Source organism: Gymnodraco acuticeps, unplaced genomic scaffold (assembly GCF_902827175.1).
Source record: "Gymnodraco acuticeps unplaced genomic scaffold, fGymAcu1.1, whole genome shotgun sequence".
NCBI classification, from domain to species: Eukaryota; Metazoa; Chordata; class Actinopteri; order Perciformes; family Bathydraconidae; genus Gymnodraco; species Gymnodraco acuticeps.
Genome location: NW_022990513.1, coordinates 257688 through 279070, shown reverse-complemented (window position 1 = coordinate 279070; position 21383 = coordinate 257688). Strand labels below are relative to the sequence as shown.

The 21383-nt window shown below is 40.7% G+C and overlaps 1 protein-coding gene across 1 annotated transcript in view; it reads left to right on the top strand.

Moving 5' to 3' along the window:
* The first annotated feature begins 772 nt into the window (after positions 1-772).
* Positions 773-21383, top strand: part of spire2 (spire-type actin nucleation factor 2) — a 113447-nt gene continuing 92836 nt past the window's right edge. Inside the window, exons 1-3 of the mRNA XM_034227143.1 lie at positions 773-1209; positions 18430-18473; positions 20060-20443. Coding sequence (XP_034083034.1) covers positions 909-1209; positions 18430-18473; positions 20060-20443 — 729 coding nt within the window. The 5' untranslated portion in view covers positions 773-908. The remainder of the gene's footprint in view (positions 1210-18429; positions 18474-20059; positions 20444-21383) is intronic.

Genomic DNA, 21383 nt, shown 5'->3' with positions numbered 1-21383 from the left:
AAGTAAAACATAGTAGCCTAATACCACGGTGTATAAATATTCAAATACTCATACAGCATTCAAAATGTTACTTTAATAAACGTGCAAAAGTATTAGCATCAATATACTTACAGTACCAAAAGTAAAAGTAATCATTATGCGGGATGCTTATTTTCAAAACAGTTTACTTGTTTATAATGACGAGTGATTGATGTTATGTGTAGCCTATTATTTTAACTTTGCAGCTGGTGAAGGTGGAGCAGACTTTACTGTCTTTTTATATTACCAGGAATCTTAATCCATAATAGAAGGCTACGCCATAGATCATTGGTTGATTTATATGTTGTATTATGAACCTGCAAATTAATTAACTAAAGCAAATAAAGGGGAAAAAGGAAAAAAATGTGCTTTCAAATTGCAGTGGGGTAGAATTATGAATTAGTGTTAAAGGGATATACTCAGGTATAGTACAAGTTTCCTAGCTCGAAACTGTAGTTAAGTACAGTAGGCCTACTTGATTACATGTAGGGCCTATTTAGTTAGCCTACCTTCCAACAATGTTTTCATACGGAAAACCCCAGCTTTTTTTTCTAAGAAAACTGAAAAAATAACACAAATAAATATTTGTTGTGATAAAACCATAGGATAAAATGTAATTTTCACAATAGTATTTTACTATTATACTTAACATTACTCAACAAATAATTACATTTTAATGATTTTATTTTTGAAAACTTGGACCGGAAGTGCTGCATTCCGAAATGCTACCATGACAATGTTTTGGTGACGAGGTGCAGTTGCGGTAGTTTAGGAGCGGTAGACGCCAAGTAGAGGACAGGAGAAGAGACCGGGCCCAACAGGAGACAGGGGACAGCATAAATGGCCTCGGTGCCTGAGGAGTAAAGAATGGGCTCCACGCTATCTCAGCCATGGCCAGATCCACTAACAGAAGCGCCGAGGACGGGGACTCACGGGTAACCGCCCCCACCGAGCGCGGAGAGGCGCGGGACCTTGCCGAGCCCCGGGAACTGTCTCTGAAGGAGGTGCTGAAGTCCTACGAGCAGCCCATCAACGAGGAGCAGGCATGGGCGGTGTGCTACCAGTGCTGCAGCGGGCTGAGGAGGCTGCCCCGCCCGCCGGCCGGGGGATTCAGTGGGTTGAAGGACCCGTCCTCCATCCTCCTGCACCGGGACGGAACCGTGTCACTGCCGCAGGAGACCCCACACCACGGTAGGACAGCTGTCCGTTACTGGTGTAACTGACACCAACTTCTCTCTGCTCTGTTTGTTACAGCTCTGACACAAACAGTCACTGTGAAATATACATTTGAACAATTTGCCTGTTCTGTACCAATTAAGTTATCGCTTACCGTTTGCCACTATTATGTGTTAAATAACGAGCCACTTTTCAATTCGGCTTATATCTATGTCCACAAATCAGCACTGATACACATTTGTTTTTAACTGGTCCGACTGATTCCCGTTGTCTTCCTCCTTCAAATCACTCCGCCATAACACCTGCAACTTAACTGAGCAGACACATATTCATGTGCACATTCTTAAACACATCCTACTTACAAACCAACAGTGCGGAATTAAACCATGTCCACCATTGTTTCATTTAATATATTGAATACGGCTTAATTTAGCAGGGACCTTGAAATAAAGCAATGCTACTTGAAAGTAACTGAATTCCGTACTGAGTTTGGCACACAGGAACATCCTGTTCACAGGAGAGACGCATTGATGCTATCCCGTCCCAAACAACTTAATATCCCAGCCTCATTGAGCTTTATTTACAGTTGAATAATAGCCCAGCTCTCCACTTTGAATATAGATAGTATTTGTCATATATTTCATTATACTTTACCCAGTTTCTGAGATAATATTTATTTGTGTAAATATTCTTTTTTGTTTGCTACGTATTTTTCTTTCTGTTTCTTTCTGGTTCTGTGATGGTTTGAATGCACCAATTATACCAAAGCAAATTTCCATTATGTGTAAACCTACTTGGTAATAAACCCGATTCTGATTGTGTACACTGTAAAATATTACCATGATTTCACAATATTTAGCTGTAATATTTTACAATAAATTACTGTTTTACCACTTTACAGTCTTTACCTGTAATGTTCACAATATAACACAGTTAATTACTGTGAATGTACAGGATAAATGATTACCAGGATTTCACAACATGTTACTGTATTATTTCATAGTAAAATACTGTATTCAGACCATCCTATGTGATAACACAACAAATTAAGTGAATTTCTTGCTTTTATCGCTCTTGCTTGGCTTTAAATACTAATTTCTTTCTTTGGTGCAGGTTTTACTTAAATTGAAAGGGGCACCGCTGCATGTGCCTTCAAATAAACGATATACATATACATCTATGTAACATTTAAATTGTTGTCTTGGCTTAGTGTTTTCAGGTGCTTCCTGGGCATTAACCCTGAGACGGGCTCGAAAGCCAAAAAGAGGCATGGCAATTTAAACCTCCATGTCAGCACATTCTTCAGAAAAATTATTGACTTTGAGTGGATGTCTGTGTAGACATGTGTTAAGTGCTCCCCTCCTTGTTTTCTGTCTCCCTGGCTCCGCCTCTGCCCAGGTGCACCTGGTCTGCCCCTGGCTCCACCTCTGCCCAGGTGCACCTGGTCTGCCCCTGGCTCCGCCTCTGCCCAGGTGTTCCAAATTCCACCCAGCCGTGTGTATATATAAAGAGAAGCTGGAGGAGAAGGATGTCTCGCCTATCCTAACGCCGGGAGACACTGTCCTTAGAATACCTCTTTGCCATTTTGAGCTGTAGGCCATATTTTTGCAGATGTGTTTATGTTTAGCCTGGAGGACCTGGTAGTCCAGTTTTCGCAGCTTTATTTTGTTTCCCATAGGGTTTATACTTGAGTTTTGGTTAGGCGGGGGAGTTCTGGGTCCTACGGTCCGTGGTGTGGCTGGCTCGGGTTCCCTCCTTCTGTTTGTTCCTTTTGGCCACTCCTCCAGACCTCTTTTTGTTTCCCATTTCGCTTGTGTGAGCAAACGGCTGATTAAATAAATGCTCGTTACCAAGTACCGGTTATTGCGTGTATTCTTTCATGTTGCGGGTCTCAGCACGAGCTACTACCGCGGAGTAGAGGTTGGGGCCGTAACAACATGTCCAAGACACTGTGAAATGTACTTTGCACTTCAATGGAGTAATAAAACGTTAAAATGGGCATTTTCTTTGTTTTTCTTTGTTGATTGAGCTGATTGAATTGTGTAGTTATGGTACAATCCCAGTCAAATTTACAATATATTATCGTATTATTTAGATTTGTATATTTACAGTAAATTACTGGCTACTGTGTTGTATTACTTGTACAGTAATAGTGTGAACATACAGGTAACTAATTACTGTAATTTATGTACAGCAAGGTACCATAATACCACAGCTCTGTACTGCTATATCACAGTAATTCCATGGGCATGGCAACTGTAAATTCACAGTATTTAGTTGTACTTTTATTCTAATTAACTGTAAAATATATACAGTAAATTACTGTGAAATATTTACAGTCAATTACTGTGAAATATTTACAGTCAATTACTGTGAAATCCATGCAACTAGTAGCCAGTAATTTACTGTAATTTTACAGCCAAACATTTTACAGTGTAGGACCTAAACTGACAGACACAGTATTATTAATAAAGTATTATGATCAGGACAGTGTTATTATCAGGACAGTTATTGTGTCGCACTCTCTCTGCCAGCAAGTATGACTTGTATGCCGGTAAATTATTAATTATTTATAGAGCTGCTGAACAACCTACCCTAGCGTTCCGTTTTGCTAATACTGTTGGGACACTTCAAAGGCTGGAGGGAAGACCCCACACACACACACACACACACACACACACACACACACACACACACACACACACACACACACACACACACACACACACACACACTAGTCGTGGCTGTGGTCCTGGATCATAGGTCCTGGATGGATATCCTCGTGGATTCATCTTCCTATTATACACACATGCATTTCCAAACATTTGGACTACCTATGTTGCAAATGTATTATCTTTTCAATTTACACACGGCATCTATTGCACGTCTGTCCGTCCTGGGAGAGGGATCCCTCCTCTGTTGCTCTCCCTGAGGTTTCTCCCATTTTTCCCTTTAAACTGTGGGTTTTCTTCGGAAGTTTTTCCTTGTACGATGTGAGGGTCTAAGGACAGAGGGTGTCGTATTGTCATACTGATATTTTGTACAAACTGCAAAGTCCACTGAGACAAATGTAACATTTGTGATATTGGGCTATATAAATAAACATTGATTGATTGATTGATTGACTAGGGCTGCACGGTATTGAAAAAAACTGACATCGCGGTTTCCCCCCCCCCCTGCGGTATATATTGCGGTTTTTTTAACCTGTTAAACCCCAAAGTCCCGGCGGGTACTTTATTTATTTTTTTCATGACAGTGTCTCAGGGGATCGTAATATTTAAGAACCTATTAATGTGTTATACCAGATTAACGGAAATAATCTCAGCTAACTGACGATACAAACCATTTTATACCAAAACAAAACACAAGTCTCATAAGAAGCATCTAAATGACCCCTGAGCGAAAAATGCTAATGCACTTTGGCACAGAACTCAAGATAAAAGTACCCTTATTATTACTTATCGTAGCTGCACTTACAAGATATCCGATTAAAGCTGAGGTTCCACAGATTATTTAGGTATATAGTATCATCACTGAGTGATCTGAACTCGGACAGGGGAAGCAAACACAGACATCACAACACGTACCTTTACGTAGCTTCGAGGGGAGATGTCTCACCGTAGCTGTCAATCTGATCAAAAGACGTGTTCAATGGCATTAAAACGAGAAAGAAAAAACGCGGCTGAATCGGTTAATCCATAGGTTTTTAACGTCTCTGTATAAAAAAATGATTTAATTTATAATCCATAATTCCATTTTTATGTAAATATCGCAGAGCAAAAGTTAGCTGCTAATGGTAGCCACCATAGTGGCTGCTGCTTCCGGTCTTGGCTATGCGGAAGTCTCTCACACACACATTACCAAATAAGGACTGTGATTTCCCCTCGATTCTATTGGCTCTGACGGTCAGAAAGAGATGTCACATGTCAAAATCCAGCAAGGTGGGCCAGAGATATGGAAAATCCACCCAAATGGCCCCAAAAGAGGGTTTTTTTGTGTGCTAAATCTGTCTAAAAAGGTCAAATATCAGGGGAAGTTCTACACACACCAACACATGAACAAATAAGGAGTGAGAGTGACGACGCGTAGCCAAAACTGGAAGCTGCATACCACCAAGGTGGCTACCATTAGCAGCTATATTTTGTGATCCGATTTTTACATAAAAATGGAATTATGGATTATAAACAATTGCTTCAAAGCCACAGATACATTATCAACCTATGGATCAACCGATTCAGCCGCGTTTTTTCTTTCTCGTTTTAATGCCATTGAACACGTCTTTTGATCAGATTGACAGCTACGGTGAGACGATCTCCCGTAAAAGCTCCGTAAAAGGTACGTGTTGTGATGTCTGTGTTTGCTTCCCCTGTTGCGAGATCGGATCACTTAGATACTATACTTAAATAATCTGTGGAGTCTCAGCTTTAATCGGATATATTGTATGTGCAGTTTCGATAAGTAATAAGGGTATTTTTATTTTGAATTCTGTGCTAAAGTGCGTTAGCATTTAAAAAAAAAAAATGAATAAAACCACACGTACCTGCGGTGTGAATACCGCGCATGCGCATACCGCGGTTATCGCCATGACACGGTATATCGTTCAGCCCTAACACACACACACACACACACACACACACACACACACACACACACACACACACACACACACACACACACACACACACACACACACACACACAGTTTGTATTGTATTATATCCTAATCCTATAATCCTACATTTATTTTAGGAGATTTTAATCACTGTCAGGTGCATAAGACCTTAAAAACATACGAGCAGTATGTCACATGTCCTTCAACTTTAAATAAATCCACGATTTACTTCTGTTACGGCACGGTGCCTGGTGCGTTCAAGTCCCTGACCATGACCCCTTTTGGAGCTTTATACCACACAAGCGTTCTTCCGGTGCCGATCTACAAACCCATCTGCAGGAAACAAGTATGCACAAAAAAAACTGTGAAATGTTGGACAGAGGAAAGCATTGCCACCTCACAGGCATGTTTGGACTGCACGGATTGGGATGTGTTTTATAGCTCATGCTCTGATCTCAATGAACTGACGTCAACTGTCTCATTTTGTGTGGAGTCTAACATTCCTTGTAAAGACATTACCGTCTTCCCTAATAATAAGCCGTGGGTCACGAAGGAACTAAAGAGTGTTATAAATAGAAAGAAACGTATATTTTATACTGGAAACAGTCAGGACAAAAAATAAATGAACAGAGAATTAAGAAATGAGATAAGAAAAGCTAAAATAGCTTATAGGGATAAGGTGGAACTCAAATACAGCAGTGGAGATCTTCGGGAAGCCTGGAGGGGAATCAAATCAATGTCCTCCATCTCCCAGGGTAACAACAATGACAGGGCTAGGAATACAATTAACATTGAGCGAACAAATGAGGCAGACCTCCCCAATGCTTTTAACATTTTTTATTCTCGATTTGAGAAAAATGATTTCTCCATAAACACCTCAACCCTTAGAGAGTCTCTCTCACCTATCTCAGACATAGTCATTGAACAGGATGATGTTAGGAATCTCTTAAAACGAGTCAATATTAGGAAGACCCCAGGTCCTGACCATATCTGTGGGCGGACACTCCAGTATTGTGCTAGCGAACTCTGTGGTGTTTTCCAGCATATCCTCCAACTGTCACTTGAGAATAGCCAAATTCCTGATATGTGGAAATCCTCAACTGTAATTCCCATCCCTAAGAAGCCTCATCCTAAAGTCCTAAATGACTTCAGACCGGTGGCTTTAACGTCATTGGTAATGAACATTTTTGAAAAAATTGTTAAAGGCCTTGTCATGTCAGTAGTAGGTGGTGATCTTGATCCACTACAATGTGCGTATCAGGCAGGGAGAGGCGTAGAGGAGGCAAAGCTTTTTATACTGCACACCCTCCACAAACACCTTGAAAAGCCACAAGTCCATGCCAGGCTTTTGTTTGCTGACTTTTCTTCAGCATTTAACACAATGCAGCCGCATCTCCTGGTGGAGAGCCTATTATGTCATTTTAAACTGCCCGATCAACTTGTTTTATGGATTTTAAACTTTCTAACTAATAGAGAGCAGAAGGTGTCTGTCAATGGACGCCTCTCTGACTCTGTCATCACTTCCACGGGCTCAAGGATGCGTTCTTTCGCCCCTACTTTTTATAATGTACACTGATAAATGCAGGAGCATGCAAGACAACAGCTACCTGGTTAAATTCTCTGATGATACCGCCCTCTTGTCCCTCCTTAGCGGCTCAGAATCAGGCCACGAGTGTGCTCTTACTGATTTTATTTCCTGGTGTGATGACAGTTTTCTGGATTTAAATGTCTCCAAAACCCAGGAATTGATCATTCATTTTAGACGTCACAAGGATGTTCCTAAGGAGTGCATCATACACAATGACAAGGTAGAAATTGTCACATCATACAAATACTTGGGCACCATTTTCGATGACCACCTCAAATTTGATGTGAATACTGAGTGTATTGTGAAGCGGGGTCAACAGAGAATGCACCTTCTTCGCAAACTGAACTCTTTCTCTGTCAGGCCTTTCATTCTTGGTCGTTTTTACAAAGCATTCATTGAGAGCCGTATTTGTTTTTCTTTTATCTGCTGGTTCCATAGCCTCACACTGAAAGACAGGAACAGCCTGAACAGCATTGTTAAAACCTGCTCTAAGATCATCGGCGTGAAACAGAGAGACTGAAACTCCTTCTGTAACCAACAGATTCTACGGAAAGCAGAGAGCATTCTGAACTCTCCAGGTCATGTTCTTTCACATGAATTTCGTCTGTTGCCATCAGGGCGTAGATATGCTCTACCTGATCAAAGGACTAATCGCTTTTCTAAATCATTCATCCCTTCTGCACTCAAACTTTTAAACTCTTGAAACTTGATTATTTATTTATTTATTTATTTATTATTGTGATGCTTTGAACTATTTATAGTGTAAATTGGAATTATCCACATCTGTGCTCCCGGGTGTATCTGTGTTTTCTTCTTGTATGTTCCTGCCTGTGTTCATGACATAAGCTGCTGCTCATAACCAATTGCCCCTTGCTGGATTAATAAAGTTGTTGATTGATTGATTGATTATTGAATGAGAGAGGTTCCAGGTTGTATTGAGGCGAATATTTGTAATATTCAGAGGTTGTTGTGTTTAATATTCATGAGAATATTTGTCATTGTTCAAATGATAATAAACATTTGCATAAAGCATATGTGAGAAACTTGAAAAATATTCCTCTAAGGTACATTTAGAACAGATCAAAAATGTGCGATTAATTTGCGATTAATCGCGATTAACTATGGACAATCATGCGATTAATCGCGATTAAATATTTTAATCGACTGACAGCCCTAGTTTAAATGGTTTATTGTTTGGGAGACTCAGGCAGGTTTGATGATTATGGAGGTCCGGAGTGGAGGTAGGCAGTTCAGGCTGGACTGATAACTAGACAGGCAGGTATGATGCAGGAAGAAGCAGGCAGGTTGGCTGGAAGCTCTGGTGGACGATGGCCGAGGGATTGCACTGGAAACACAAGGAGAAACTAATTACAAAAAGTACAGAATTACACGCAGACAGGATAACTGAATGGGCAGCCAGGAGGATGTAATACCACTGGTGTAGAAAACAATCTGGTGGTGAGTTGCTGGGAGACTGGAGTAGATAAGCTGTGTCCTGATTAGATGATGAGGGACAGCTGAGTCGGACGGCCAGGTGAGAGCAATCAGGCTGCTGCCTGCAAGGGAAACCACACCCTCTCCACACACACACAGAGGAACAAACAGGAACACCGCTTGGACCGTGACAACGTAGCTATTTTAATGACTTCTCAAACTGCCTAAACTAGTTATAGATATGTTTAGTTTTACTGTCGGGTCACTCATTACTGGATCCGCGAGCTGCATGATACTGACGTGCTGTCAGGAGAAGGAAAGAGCGCTCCGTTTATTATTCCCGTGTTATTGTAAGTTTTTTGAATAATGTAGTTAATCTACTATAATTAGTTTGTTTAATATCGAATCATATCAATTTGTTTTAAAGCTCAATAAATAACAAAGAAGACCTTTGACCAGCACTTTTCAAATTTTGGCCGGAAGATTTAAACTTTAACGGACATGTTGACCGGCGAAAAAATATTCTAACGGGAACTCTGGTAGGTACATAAGTTGGTTGCTAGTTTTTTCACTTATTTTGCCAAGCTTAATTGGTTTTGGTTGCGCGAATGTTGTGGGACACACCTTCAGTGTAAAATTACTATTACTTAAAATAAATGTATGATATAACAAATTGCTTTGACCATTACAGGAGCAACAAATGAATCAACAAATGAATAGCAAAAGAAAGCGTAAATAATTATAAATTATTAATATATAATTATATTATAAATGCTTTTATTTGACATGCAAGTTGGTCACCAAGAAGGAGGGACAAGAGAAAAAGGCCATTTTACGGGGTGCACGAGAGCTTTTAGATATTTTAAATAACATTTTGAAACCACTTTTCCTACAATTTTATTTACATTTTAACACAAGTGCACGTTTTAGCTTTTTGTGCATGGATTTTTTTAAATTTCTAAGGTTGGACAAAAAATGCCCTCTGATTCTGGACCCCTAAAAAAAAGTGAGCATTATTCAATTAAAGCAGGTTCAAAAAACAAAAAAGTGAGAAAAAAAGGGAAAGTTACAAACAAGGATGCCACATGATGAATAATCCAAATACAGGAACATTGGGAAGCTGAACCGCACCGGGGAAGACGATGAAGGCTGGAAACATTACGACGGACTGACACAGAACAGGGGTAGACATTAAGGGTAAAATGCCACTGGCCCTCCGAGCCGGTGGAATTGTATTATCACTGGCCCCACCATTGTAACCACTGGCCTGGAGCATTTGTCCACCAAAAAAAAAATCGACTAATAATGAAGAAAATTAACACATTTGTTGCGATAGTAATTTATGCACTAACTACAGTCTTGTACTACAACATTTGAATCATCAGTTCTTCCTCATTTTCCTCAATTGTTCACATTTGGTTTATTAAAATAATGATATTGTGGTCATTGTTAAAAAATGTCTGCTATTATTATGAGTATTATTATTTGCATAATGCGCTTTCTGCCTTCCTGTCATTAGGAGTTAGACATGTAATGGCTATGTAATTGATTTGATTAGAACCTTCATTATCCTAAACTGCTGGGACATTTCCCTATAGCCAATACCTTTATTTTCTACTCTTCACTTACTTGTCAGCATAGGTCGGCATTGATGTACAGAGTCGACAGAAGACATTGTTTATATTGGCATCATATTGAGAGGTGCAGCCAGTGACGCATCCTAAAACCAGGAAGTAAGCTGCTGGTTCCCTCGACAAAAAGCAATGGGATTTCTCCACAGGGTTTTGGAAAATAGCTGTAAATAAGGCCTGTGGAAAACAAACCTGTTTGATAAATGCACATTTTGTTCAGCCGGATAATCTCCACATGTCTACCCTACTTTTATAATGTTCGAATCATAAATCTAATCGATAGATTATAAAAGGGTTTTAGGATGCGTCACTGCACCACTAGAAGCCAACTCCATCGATCAAGCTGGCTGAAACTTTCTCTCCCTCTTCTTCTCATACTCCCTGTCAATCTCCTTTAACTCCTCCGGTGACTTTCTTTTATTTGAAGATTGTTTTTTGCCCGGCTACCGCTGGTATTAAAAACATTTTGGCGAATGGTTAGGTGGCTCGATAGTCTGTAGTGAAGGAGCGCGTTCCCCCTCATAGGAGCCTGCTCGCGCTGCGCTCTGCAGCAAACAGCTGTTTGCTTTTCCCCCAACAATGACAACCGACTCATGGAACGCTATGTTGTAGCGTTGATAAACGAAACAATTTAATTAAATTGCTAGTCAAAATACCAATACCACAGGACCATTTTTTTAAAGCAATATTTTTAGTGGCCCGAGCGGGCAAGTGGAAAGTACGTTATGCTGGCCCGGGGTGTCTAAATAGTGCTTCCGGGCCAGCGGACATTATAATGTTGAGCCCTGCAGAACACTGGAGTTACAGATACAGGAATATATAGAGACAATTACATTGACACGACACAGGTGGAGAATTCAGGGAAGGACATAAGGGCGGCAAGGAGATCACACACAGGTGGAAAGAACCAGGGTGAAGCAAGCAATCAGACAGGAAGTAAAACAAGACAAGAAGAAAATACATTTCAAAATAAACTGGGGAATGTTAATTATATTGCTTTAAAGAATGCTAAAGGTAGTTTCTGCTTATTTGTATTCATAAGTAAGATTGCAAAAGCATTGATCAAATCAAATCAAGTTTTATTTATATAGCACATTTATAAACCATTTTTGGTGGAGCCAAAGTGCTGTACATATAATAAAAATAGCCTACAGTAGAGACACTTTACAGCAAATACAACAGCACAGATTGTTTAGAGTATCAGTATGAGAAAAACGACACCCTCTATCCTTAGACCCTCACATCGTACAAGGAAAAACTTCCAGAGAAAACCCACAGTTTAAGGGGGAAAAATGGGAGAAACCTCAGGGAGAGCAACAGAGGAGGGATCCCTCTCCCAGGACGGACAGACGTGCAATAGATGCCGTGTGTAAATCGAAGAGATAATACATTTTACAGCATATAGACCGAATGTTAGGAAATGCATGTGTCTGTAATAAGAAGATGAATCCACGAGGATGTCAGCTACAATCCTGTGGAAGCCATCAGGGAAGCAGCATGACGAGACCCAAGGCAGGACCGCAGAGACAGGTTCAGCCACGACCCGAAGTCCACGACTTAATCCAGAACTCAGGATAGAGGATCCAAGACACAGGACTACAGCAAGAGGATCAGCCTCGACTCCGGTTCCCGGCATAGATATAGATACAAAACAAGAAAAAAGATTTGGCTGGGTTAATCGGAACAAGAGAATACACAGACACAGACAGAGAGGGAAAAGGTCATTGGATAAAAGTTATTCTTGATAACCCTCTAGAAAGATCTCATGAACTTCCCCACTCAATCTATCAAGACCCGAGCAGTTCTATTAGAAGTCCAAGGTAAAGGCACAGGCCGGCGCATACCGCTCATGGAATCCCTCACCATATGAACTCTGACCCCTCAAGTGTACAAGTGAAGAGACACCATGTGTCAGCTCCTTTTTAGAATAGTATTTCTTCTCTTCTCTGAGAAACAAGGGTATGAAAAGAACAGCCAGAAACAGAGGAAGAGAGGCAGAACGTGACTACGTAAATGCACTCTCCTAAACATTAAACGAGTAAGAGGTGAAGAAACACAAAGCCAGAAATTGAAATGAAAAGGCACCATCATGCTTCCCCTTAGAATAGGGTGGAAATTATGAAGACCCAAATTATGAAGAGGGGACACGGGATACTAGTGAAGAGGGACAACAGTGAAAAGGCCCAACGTATCCAACGTACTAGCACTCTCCAAAGAGACAGAAAGTCAGAGTATACGCCGAGAGGCACAACGTGACTACGTAAATGCACTCTCCTGTATAAATTAGTTCAAGGGAAAGGGGGTGAAAAACTAAACTAATCAAAAGAAGGAAGTAGAGAGGCCTAAATGCCCTCATGATGATCATAGTAGTCAGCCCAAATGGAAACACTTTTATTGTAGACTGAGGATTGTGACGTTCGTCCTACCCATGCATTGCCCTAATGTGCTTCAGGATCACTTTAATGGCACAGTCCCTTCATCCTCATTAATACATTTATGACTAAGTGGGTCTAATGGAAATTGTATTGTCACTCGTAAAAACAGATTGTGCTCACTACAGCTGCGTCATCTCGTATTCTAAAGTGGAGAGTTTTACCTCTGTTTGAGGTGCTGAAAAGCTCCTGATTTGTAATCTATTTAACTTTGATATCTCTCCTGGGTCAAAGAGCTGCATCCTAGTCTGTGAACAATAAACATATGAAGTAACGGATGAGATTCCGAAGGACTTCAGATTAGTTTGCAGGCTGCTGAAACACATTGCAGGACAAGGATAGAGGTGATGTGAATCACTATCTTCACTTGAGGCCAGTGTGAGGTCAAAGTCCATATTCATGTGGCTTCTTTCAGATAAAAGCTTGAATCACAGGCCTATATAGCTCACTTGGTACAGCTGGAGGTCCATACTGGGGCTCGGTCCCCTTGTGGAGGTCCTGGGGCTGGATTGGCCTGGGACATTTTTTTTTTATTTCGTCCCCTCTGTCTCCCACTTTCAACACTGTCTCTTCAGAACAGACACTGGTGGCCAGGAAAAATATCTAATACAAAAAAAAGGTTGCAAATGTCAACTTCTTTTATTTCAGATTGATGAAGCAGGTGCAAGCTTTAACCACTATAGTATTAATGTGCTCCTCGTGAGATTAAGCCACATTTATCACACAGAGGGGAGCTTAAATACAGCTGTCATTACACTGAAAAAACTGAAACATTGACTTTAAATAAATGTAATATGTCAACAGATTTCACATAACTGTATTAGGTTAGTTGAAAACAGCAATATTACGTTTAAAAACTTTAAATACAAAATATTAAGTTTAACTTAATATTATTGCTTTCAACTTCAACAATCTATTGACATAATAATAAAGTGAACATTTCAGTTTTTTCACACACAAACACTCGGACACTTGATTATTGCTCTCCTGCAATCCCTGATAATGACTTGAGAGAAAGTGACTGGACATGAAGGTGCAGGTCTGAGGACTCCACCTGCTGTATGGGACAAAGGTCCTTTCAGGGGACAGCTGTAATGTGTGGCAGTCTTATCTATAAAGCATGTTTGACTCATAGAGGTAGGTTCAAGGTGCTGTTGTTACAACATATGATAAGACAAAGAGAAAAAAAAGAATAAGAAATACAGTAATTTTATTTCACTTTTTTACTTTAAAATGTATATTTTGAAAGTATTCTCTTGGTTTTGGAGGGATACAAATAGGTCTAAATTAAACTTACATTTTGAACTTGCCGTTACTTAACGTCTTTTTTTGGTCATAGAGGGCCTTTATTAGAGATGTATAGAGCAGTGGCAGCTGGTGCATTTTTCTCCAGGGGGGGGCTCTAACAAAATGTAAGCAAACTTATACACAAACTCAAAGCATATGTCCATAGTACAACGCAGGGCTAGCTCAAGGGCACCACAGAACTTGATACAGTCAATTATTTTAGGTAGGACGTGCCTGTTTTTGTCAATCTCCTTTTTATGCTTACTGATCCCTATCCTGTAGCCCTCATTGGACAGCTGTGTTTACTTTCCTAAACATGGCTAGTCGCATAGTGTGGACTCTAGTTTGCTTTAAGTCACTCACATCTGTCTGGATCCATGCTGGGTCTGGTCCATAGACTGGTCTGATCCTGACGTTTGAAAAGGGAGGCAGGGGAGTTGCTACAGGTAGTTAGCCTTCTTGCTAAACCAGCTCCTTGAAAAAGAGCAGGTATACTGCCTTCCTCTGTCCTTAACTCCTGCCTATGTCAGGCTGATCAGGTCTGAGCTCTTTTACTTTCAGCTTTCCCTCCAGTGTCCTCCTCTCAAAGGGTGTTGTGATTAAACATAATTTTCCTTCTCCATATTCGCTATAGTTTTGGTTACACTCCGTCTCCGTCTTACTCTCTCTCACTCAAACGTCAATCACTCACTCTGGCGCTCCTGCTGCCCCCTAGTTGTGGGCCCCGACTTATCAGTAACTTTAGACATCGTAAAGCAATTTGTATCGATATTTTATTGTAGATTATACATTTAACTGACACCAACTATATCATATGTACCTTGTTCATTACAAAAAAATGTATACAATTAATTTAATAAAAATATTTTTGAATGACAATCTAGATTAGAATGTAGGAAGAGGTGGGGCCCTATGGGCCGGCCGTCACTGGTATAGAGTTGATCAGGGGGAGACAGTGGGGGACACACCGCCTGAATGTTCGGCCAGCTCTGGAGTGTGTGGGAGAGAAACTCCCTCTGGAGGGAAAACAGGGATTTTAGCCTTTGCAGACTATTTACATGCACAGAAACCTATAGAACACACTACAGTTACTATTCCTCATTTGTAATCAACTACTTCAAGTTCTATTCATTGAAAGTATTCCTTTATTTATCTGCAGTGGTTCCCCTTGATGCTTTAGAGATGCAATCATTACGTTTCTATTGTGCATCCTCCCCCTGTCATTATGGCTCACTGGGTCATAGTGCTTTCCAACATCTGAGCGTGAGGACTTGGTTTTCCATGCAGATTCCTTCCCTTTGTGCTTGCTGACTTGTGTCTGTGGGAAAGTGGCAGAGGGATCATGGTTTCACGAGCTGACCTGTCTGACAGGTTTGCAGGGGTTCATGTTATCATCTCAGAATAGAGTCTCCTCCTCCAGGGTCAGGAGCTTTTGTTGCACACTAAAGAGCATCTGTGTTTGTCAGGGAACAGAGGGAGGCTGTTGGGTGGGGGAAGACAGACCCCCCCATACACCCCCATCACTACTTCCTGACCCACGCTGCTCGTTTCTCATCTTTCTGCTGATCTCTTACCTCTCTCGCTTTATCTCTCACTCCTTTCAAACCTCTCTTCTCTGATGTTTCCGCAAGTCCCCCCCCTCTCGCTGTCTCTGTCTCCTCCTTCTCTTGTCCGTCCATACTCCTGACGCTCTGCAGTGAGAGCTGCTGATGGAGGAGTTTCAGGCCTCTCGGCAGTGTCGGCTGGTGGAAAATATTTTAGGTGGGGCTGTGGAAATGGTGACCAAACAATACTAGGGGGGTCCGGGGGGATGCTCCCCCGATAAAAAAAAATGGAGAAAAGACCCCTTAAATTATGACTTCTGGTGATGTTCGAGGAGGGGGGGGGGACAAATTGAGGCTTACAAATATGAGAAGACTGATCAATACCTCCATAATCTTCAGTGTGGTTAGCTATGAATCTTCCAAAACTTCCAAATACCTTGTCCTGGACATAGTTTCTACAGCATGAACTGTGCAACAGTACAGCAGGCCCACACAAACTGCAGAACACCGGTTCTTTGGGAACACTCAAAATTACTTAAAATGATTTAATTCCCATTTAACCTGTTAAGGGGCTTTTTTCCCCCGTTTTTTTTCTCACGAAACTGTGTCTCAGGGCTTCTTAAAATGTAATAAACTATTCATGTGTCCTGCTAATTTAACAGGAAGAAACTCAGCTAACTGATGATATGAACCATGTTTACCGAAACAAAACACAAGTCTCACAAGAAGCGTCTAAATGAGCCCTGAGGGAAAAAATGCTAACGCACTCTAGGTATAAATCAATCGATATACTTATCGGATATGCACAAACAAGCTTAGCTAACAAGCTGAGATTCCACAGATTCTAGAAATATAAGTATCATCACTGAGCGATCAGAACTCGCGACAGGGGAAGCAAATACAGACATCACACAACGTAGCTTTAGGTAGCAAAACACAGAGATATGCTCACCTTTAGCTGTTATTCTGATCAAAAACGAGAAAAACGCGGCTGAAGGTTAATCCATAGGTTAATCCAATGTGTCTGTCACTTTGAAAAAATTATTGATAATCCATAATTCCATTTTTATGTCAAAAATTGAGTTTTCATTAGCTGCTAATGATAGCATCCAGAGTGTATGACAGCTTCCTGTTTTGTCTCCTTGGATACGAGTCAAAACAACTCACAGACTGCACCGGGCGCTGATGTAGGCGCCCTGTGGCCATCAGATTTGACGACGCTGATTGGCTGAAATTATGTTTTGGCGGCATAGTTTAAAGACAGCAACAGTTGGCTTCTGCTGCGCTTGCTGCACTCTCGTCTGGGCGCTGTGCATAGCGCCCAGACGAGAGAGGGTAATGATACACGGGCAAGGCCAGGCAGGAAACATGTGACTTATCAGTAACTTTAGACATCGTAATACCATTTTAAACGAGATTTTATTATAGATAATACATTTTACTGATACCAATTATATAATATTTACCTTGTTTATTAAAAATATATTTTTTAAATATATTTTTTAAATATATATATTTTATTTTTTATGTGGGAAGAGGGGGGGCGCGCCCCTATGGGCCGGCCGCCACTGCCTCTCGGGTGTCATTATTACTGATATCTGAGCTGGGAGAAAGAGCTTTTTACTGTCTCGCACAGCTACACACACACACACACACACACACACACACACACACACACACACACACACACACACACACACTCAGATAGGCCCGCTAAACGTAGCTACGACAATAATGCATGCCTAAGTTATGGCTGTGGGACAGATGGAGTAACACGTCTGATTTAATGATGAGAAGACATCGTTTTAACAATTGCCATAAAATGCACAGCATCGCACAGATAGCAGATTTTTCTTTTACATTACATTTTATTTAGCTGAACATGAACATAAACTTTAATACAGAGACATACCTGGTTGCCAGATCGGAGCATTAAAGCCCTGAGCCACTAATGCCCAACAACTTGCTGAGTATTCATCCAGTTCAACGTAAAAGCATTACTGATTTTTTTTTAAAAATATGCCGCTGGCAACACTTAAAGTAATATCTATCTGTGTCTCCGACCCCAGCAAGTGACAACTCAAACATGATGTATAAATATGTACTAATCAGCTGTTAGTTGAAAGTTTTATTTTGAAAAGAAATCAAAGAAAAAACGACCTTAAGTGGTCTCTATTTAGTCTCTTCCCAATTTTTGACATTCATATAGGACTGTAAAAATCAGTGTGAGAAATGTTAACATGGATGTAATCACAATTTAGGTCTCATTAATAATGGGAGAAAAAAAGAACATCCAGAAGAAAACAACATTTGGACTTAACAGGAACAGTAAACATGAACAGTTACATATAGCACCATCTTTTACTTGTGCTAACTGATTTAAATGAAGAAATCCAGTGACTTTGAAAACTGAGAAACTACAAACATGAACATGAAGAAACTAGATTAATTTAATCACATTTGTACAGGTTTTTAGTTTATCACCCTATATTAACGTTTTAAATCTGAGTCAGAGTTTTCATTTTCTATGCTGTTTTTTAAAAATGTTTTTTATTATTAACTCTAAAGTTTTGGCAAAAATACCCAGTGTAGAAACTATAATGAAGATTTGAGTTGAATACAAAGTTCACCTAAAATTGTCTTTTGAGTAAAATGTTTTGTCTTTTCCTTGGTCCTTATTGGTTGCATGTTCACTCATTTCTCCTCAGATGACATGGATGGAGCTCCTCCTCCACCTGCTGCAGAGCGTCAGGTGAGAAAAAAAAAGTAGACGCAAAGCACTATGTTGTTTATATTTTAGATGACAAATTCTACAATGAAATGCATTTTAATATAGTCAATTCTACCTTGAAATAAGTGTTCCTATATTAAAAAGAATTTCAACAGATCATCACATGATCTGTTGTCTTTAGTGATGGAAGAAGTATTCTGATCTCCTATTTAAATTAAAGGTCACCTATCATGCTATTTTTAGGCAATAGCATAGGTCTCAGATATATAAAAATATATAAAACACATGTCTATGAAGTGTTTCGCTCAAAATACCAAACAGATCTCCCATTCTAGCCATGCCTCATATCCCTCTATTTCACTTCCTGTTTCAAAAGTGCTGATTTGGGGTATAAAGCTTTAAAAATAAAAGAAGAGAATTGATTAAAAATAAAAAAGCAGGGGGCTGAGCTCATGCGGGACCCGGCAGCTACTGTTTAAACTAAATGCTGCGGTGATGAAACGCCATATCATGGATTATCAAGGATTCTCTCTGAAACAGTTTGGAGCTCAAAGGCTTTCTCTCTTGCCGGTTATACCACAAGGTGAGTTACTTTTTCTTTCCTGCTTCTTCACACACATGCTCTCTAGTACAGGTTAGCTCTGAGTGTTAGCGATGCTAATGTAAACACCGACCATATTACGTCCAAAACAGTCGGGCATTGTTTCTGATAGCAACGTTTCTGATAGGGCCGTGGGTCCACATTTCAGATATTACGTCATATCGGACGCAAATCTGGATCAGCTCCGCTGTAGCCCCGTTTTTAGAGATTTGGGTACGGAGGAAAAGAGAGAGGGTTTTATTTTCTGACGCTGCGTGAGTTCCCAGACACACCGGGGACACATCTTTATTTATAAAAGACATCACAAAGTGCATTTTGCATGATAGGTCCCCTTTAAGTAGCAATACCACAGTTTAAATAATCCTGCATTCAAAATTGTACTTAATTCACTAAAAGTATGAGCCTAAAAATATACTTAAAGTACAACAATTAAAAGTTATTGTCTGAAAAGATGGAGATTTGCATACACACATGTACAGCAGGAACCTTATGAAAAGTCTTATCTAATCTTATTTAAAAACAGACAGCAGCGATATGATGGACTAACATGGTAGGTGTGTCTTTGGATGATGTGACCATCTGATAAGAGCCGAATGAGAGGAGGGATGGAAGTAAACATGATAAATTAGAAGAGCTTAGTTTTCCTGACTGAACTTACGTTCATTAGTTGATTTGCATTTTGTATTAAAAACTAAATCTGTAAAGTATTTAAGGTTATCATTTAAACTTAAATATAAAATTCTGATTCTGATAGCACAGCAAAAGTCAAATGTAACATGAAATGGGAATCCTGAACCAGTACCTAAGACCTGTGCTTGGTTACATTCCACCAGTGGCTGACTTCAATCAGAAGTCTTTTATGTGAAGTGTATGTTAAGGTTTGGTCTGATGGATTAGTTGCATCTATTTGGATGTTTGGGAGGATTTTGACCATCTTGGTTCTGAATGGAAAATGGCCAAGGACAATATTGACTCCCTTGTTGTGTCTCCACCCCCACACCTCTAGCTGGTGCAGTCGCTGGGCGTGGCCATCTACCGAGCTCTGGACTGGGGGCTAGATGACAGCGAGGAGCGGGAGCTCAGCCCCCAGCTGGAGCACCTCATCGAACGCATGGCGGGGGGGCACCAGGGCGGAGAGGGGCTCAGCACAGCCAGGAACGGCACCACAGATGAGGGCTACAGCGGCCAGGAGGAGGAAGAGGAGGAAGAGGAGGAGCAGCAGGGAGGGACCAGGCCGGTGTGTACCATCCGCCAGGTGATGGCGCTGTGTGCGTCCCGGCTGGCTGACCCTGGCCTGGCTGCGGACCACTACCAGGCTGTGTGCAGGGCTCTGTTTGTGGAGACCCTCGAGCTGCAGACCTTCCTCATCAAGATCAGAGATGCCAAGCAGGTGCGTTAGGCTGTCATGGCAATTTTAGGTAACCCTTGATCACCTCTACTTAAAAATGTGTCTCCTAAATTGTCCTAACTTGACTGGAGCAGAAATTAAAGGTTTGTTGTGCATGTAAATGGTCTGCAAAGGCTAAAATCCCTGTGTTCCCTCCAGAGGGAGTTTCTCTCCCACACACTCCCCCCTGCCTGCCTGATAACATAATGACATCACTATGTAACACTGGCACTTCTATTGGCTAGCGCTCTTAAACATTGTACGTGATAGGCTAAGGGGCGGGACATCTCTAAGCGGTGGACACTACATACAGTACACCTGAATATGAGCAGAATATATCTCAATAAACTAGATTCCATTTGAATTTTTCCCCTTTTAATAACCCTGAACAATAATTTGTTTCCATATTATTCTCACACATCCTCATTGCATTTCAATTGACTAAAATGCAACTACTTTGCACATTTTAACCCATGTGCAATGCCTTGTTGACATGCTGCTGCACATTTTGTTTCTTCCAATTTGTATCAATACCGAATATCTAATCTAATTTAATCTATATTACTTCCTGCTTCCTTACAGTGCAGACACTTTTCTGCTTGCTCTTGCCTCTGCTTACTTTTTTATGCTGATTTTCCTATTTTTCTTAACTTATCACTGGGACAGTTATTCTTCGTAAATAGACGGAGGGTTTCAGCCATATTTCAATATTTGTACGACGACCTCAGTCTTACAGTAGCGTGGCCTAGCAACAGCTAAAGCCTGATACTGCATGCTATTTAGCTTAAGCTAGTTGGCAGCAAAATGCCTCCGTTCTCTACAGATGACTTCACAAACTTCTACAGAAGATGGCCGTGTTGGAAATGAAAATGCAACGGTTGGAAGTTAACGTGGAAGTGAATGGACTATGTGGGAATGACGCCACTTTACCAGTGTTGCAAAA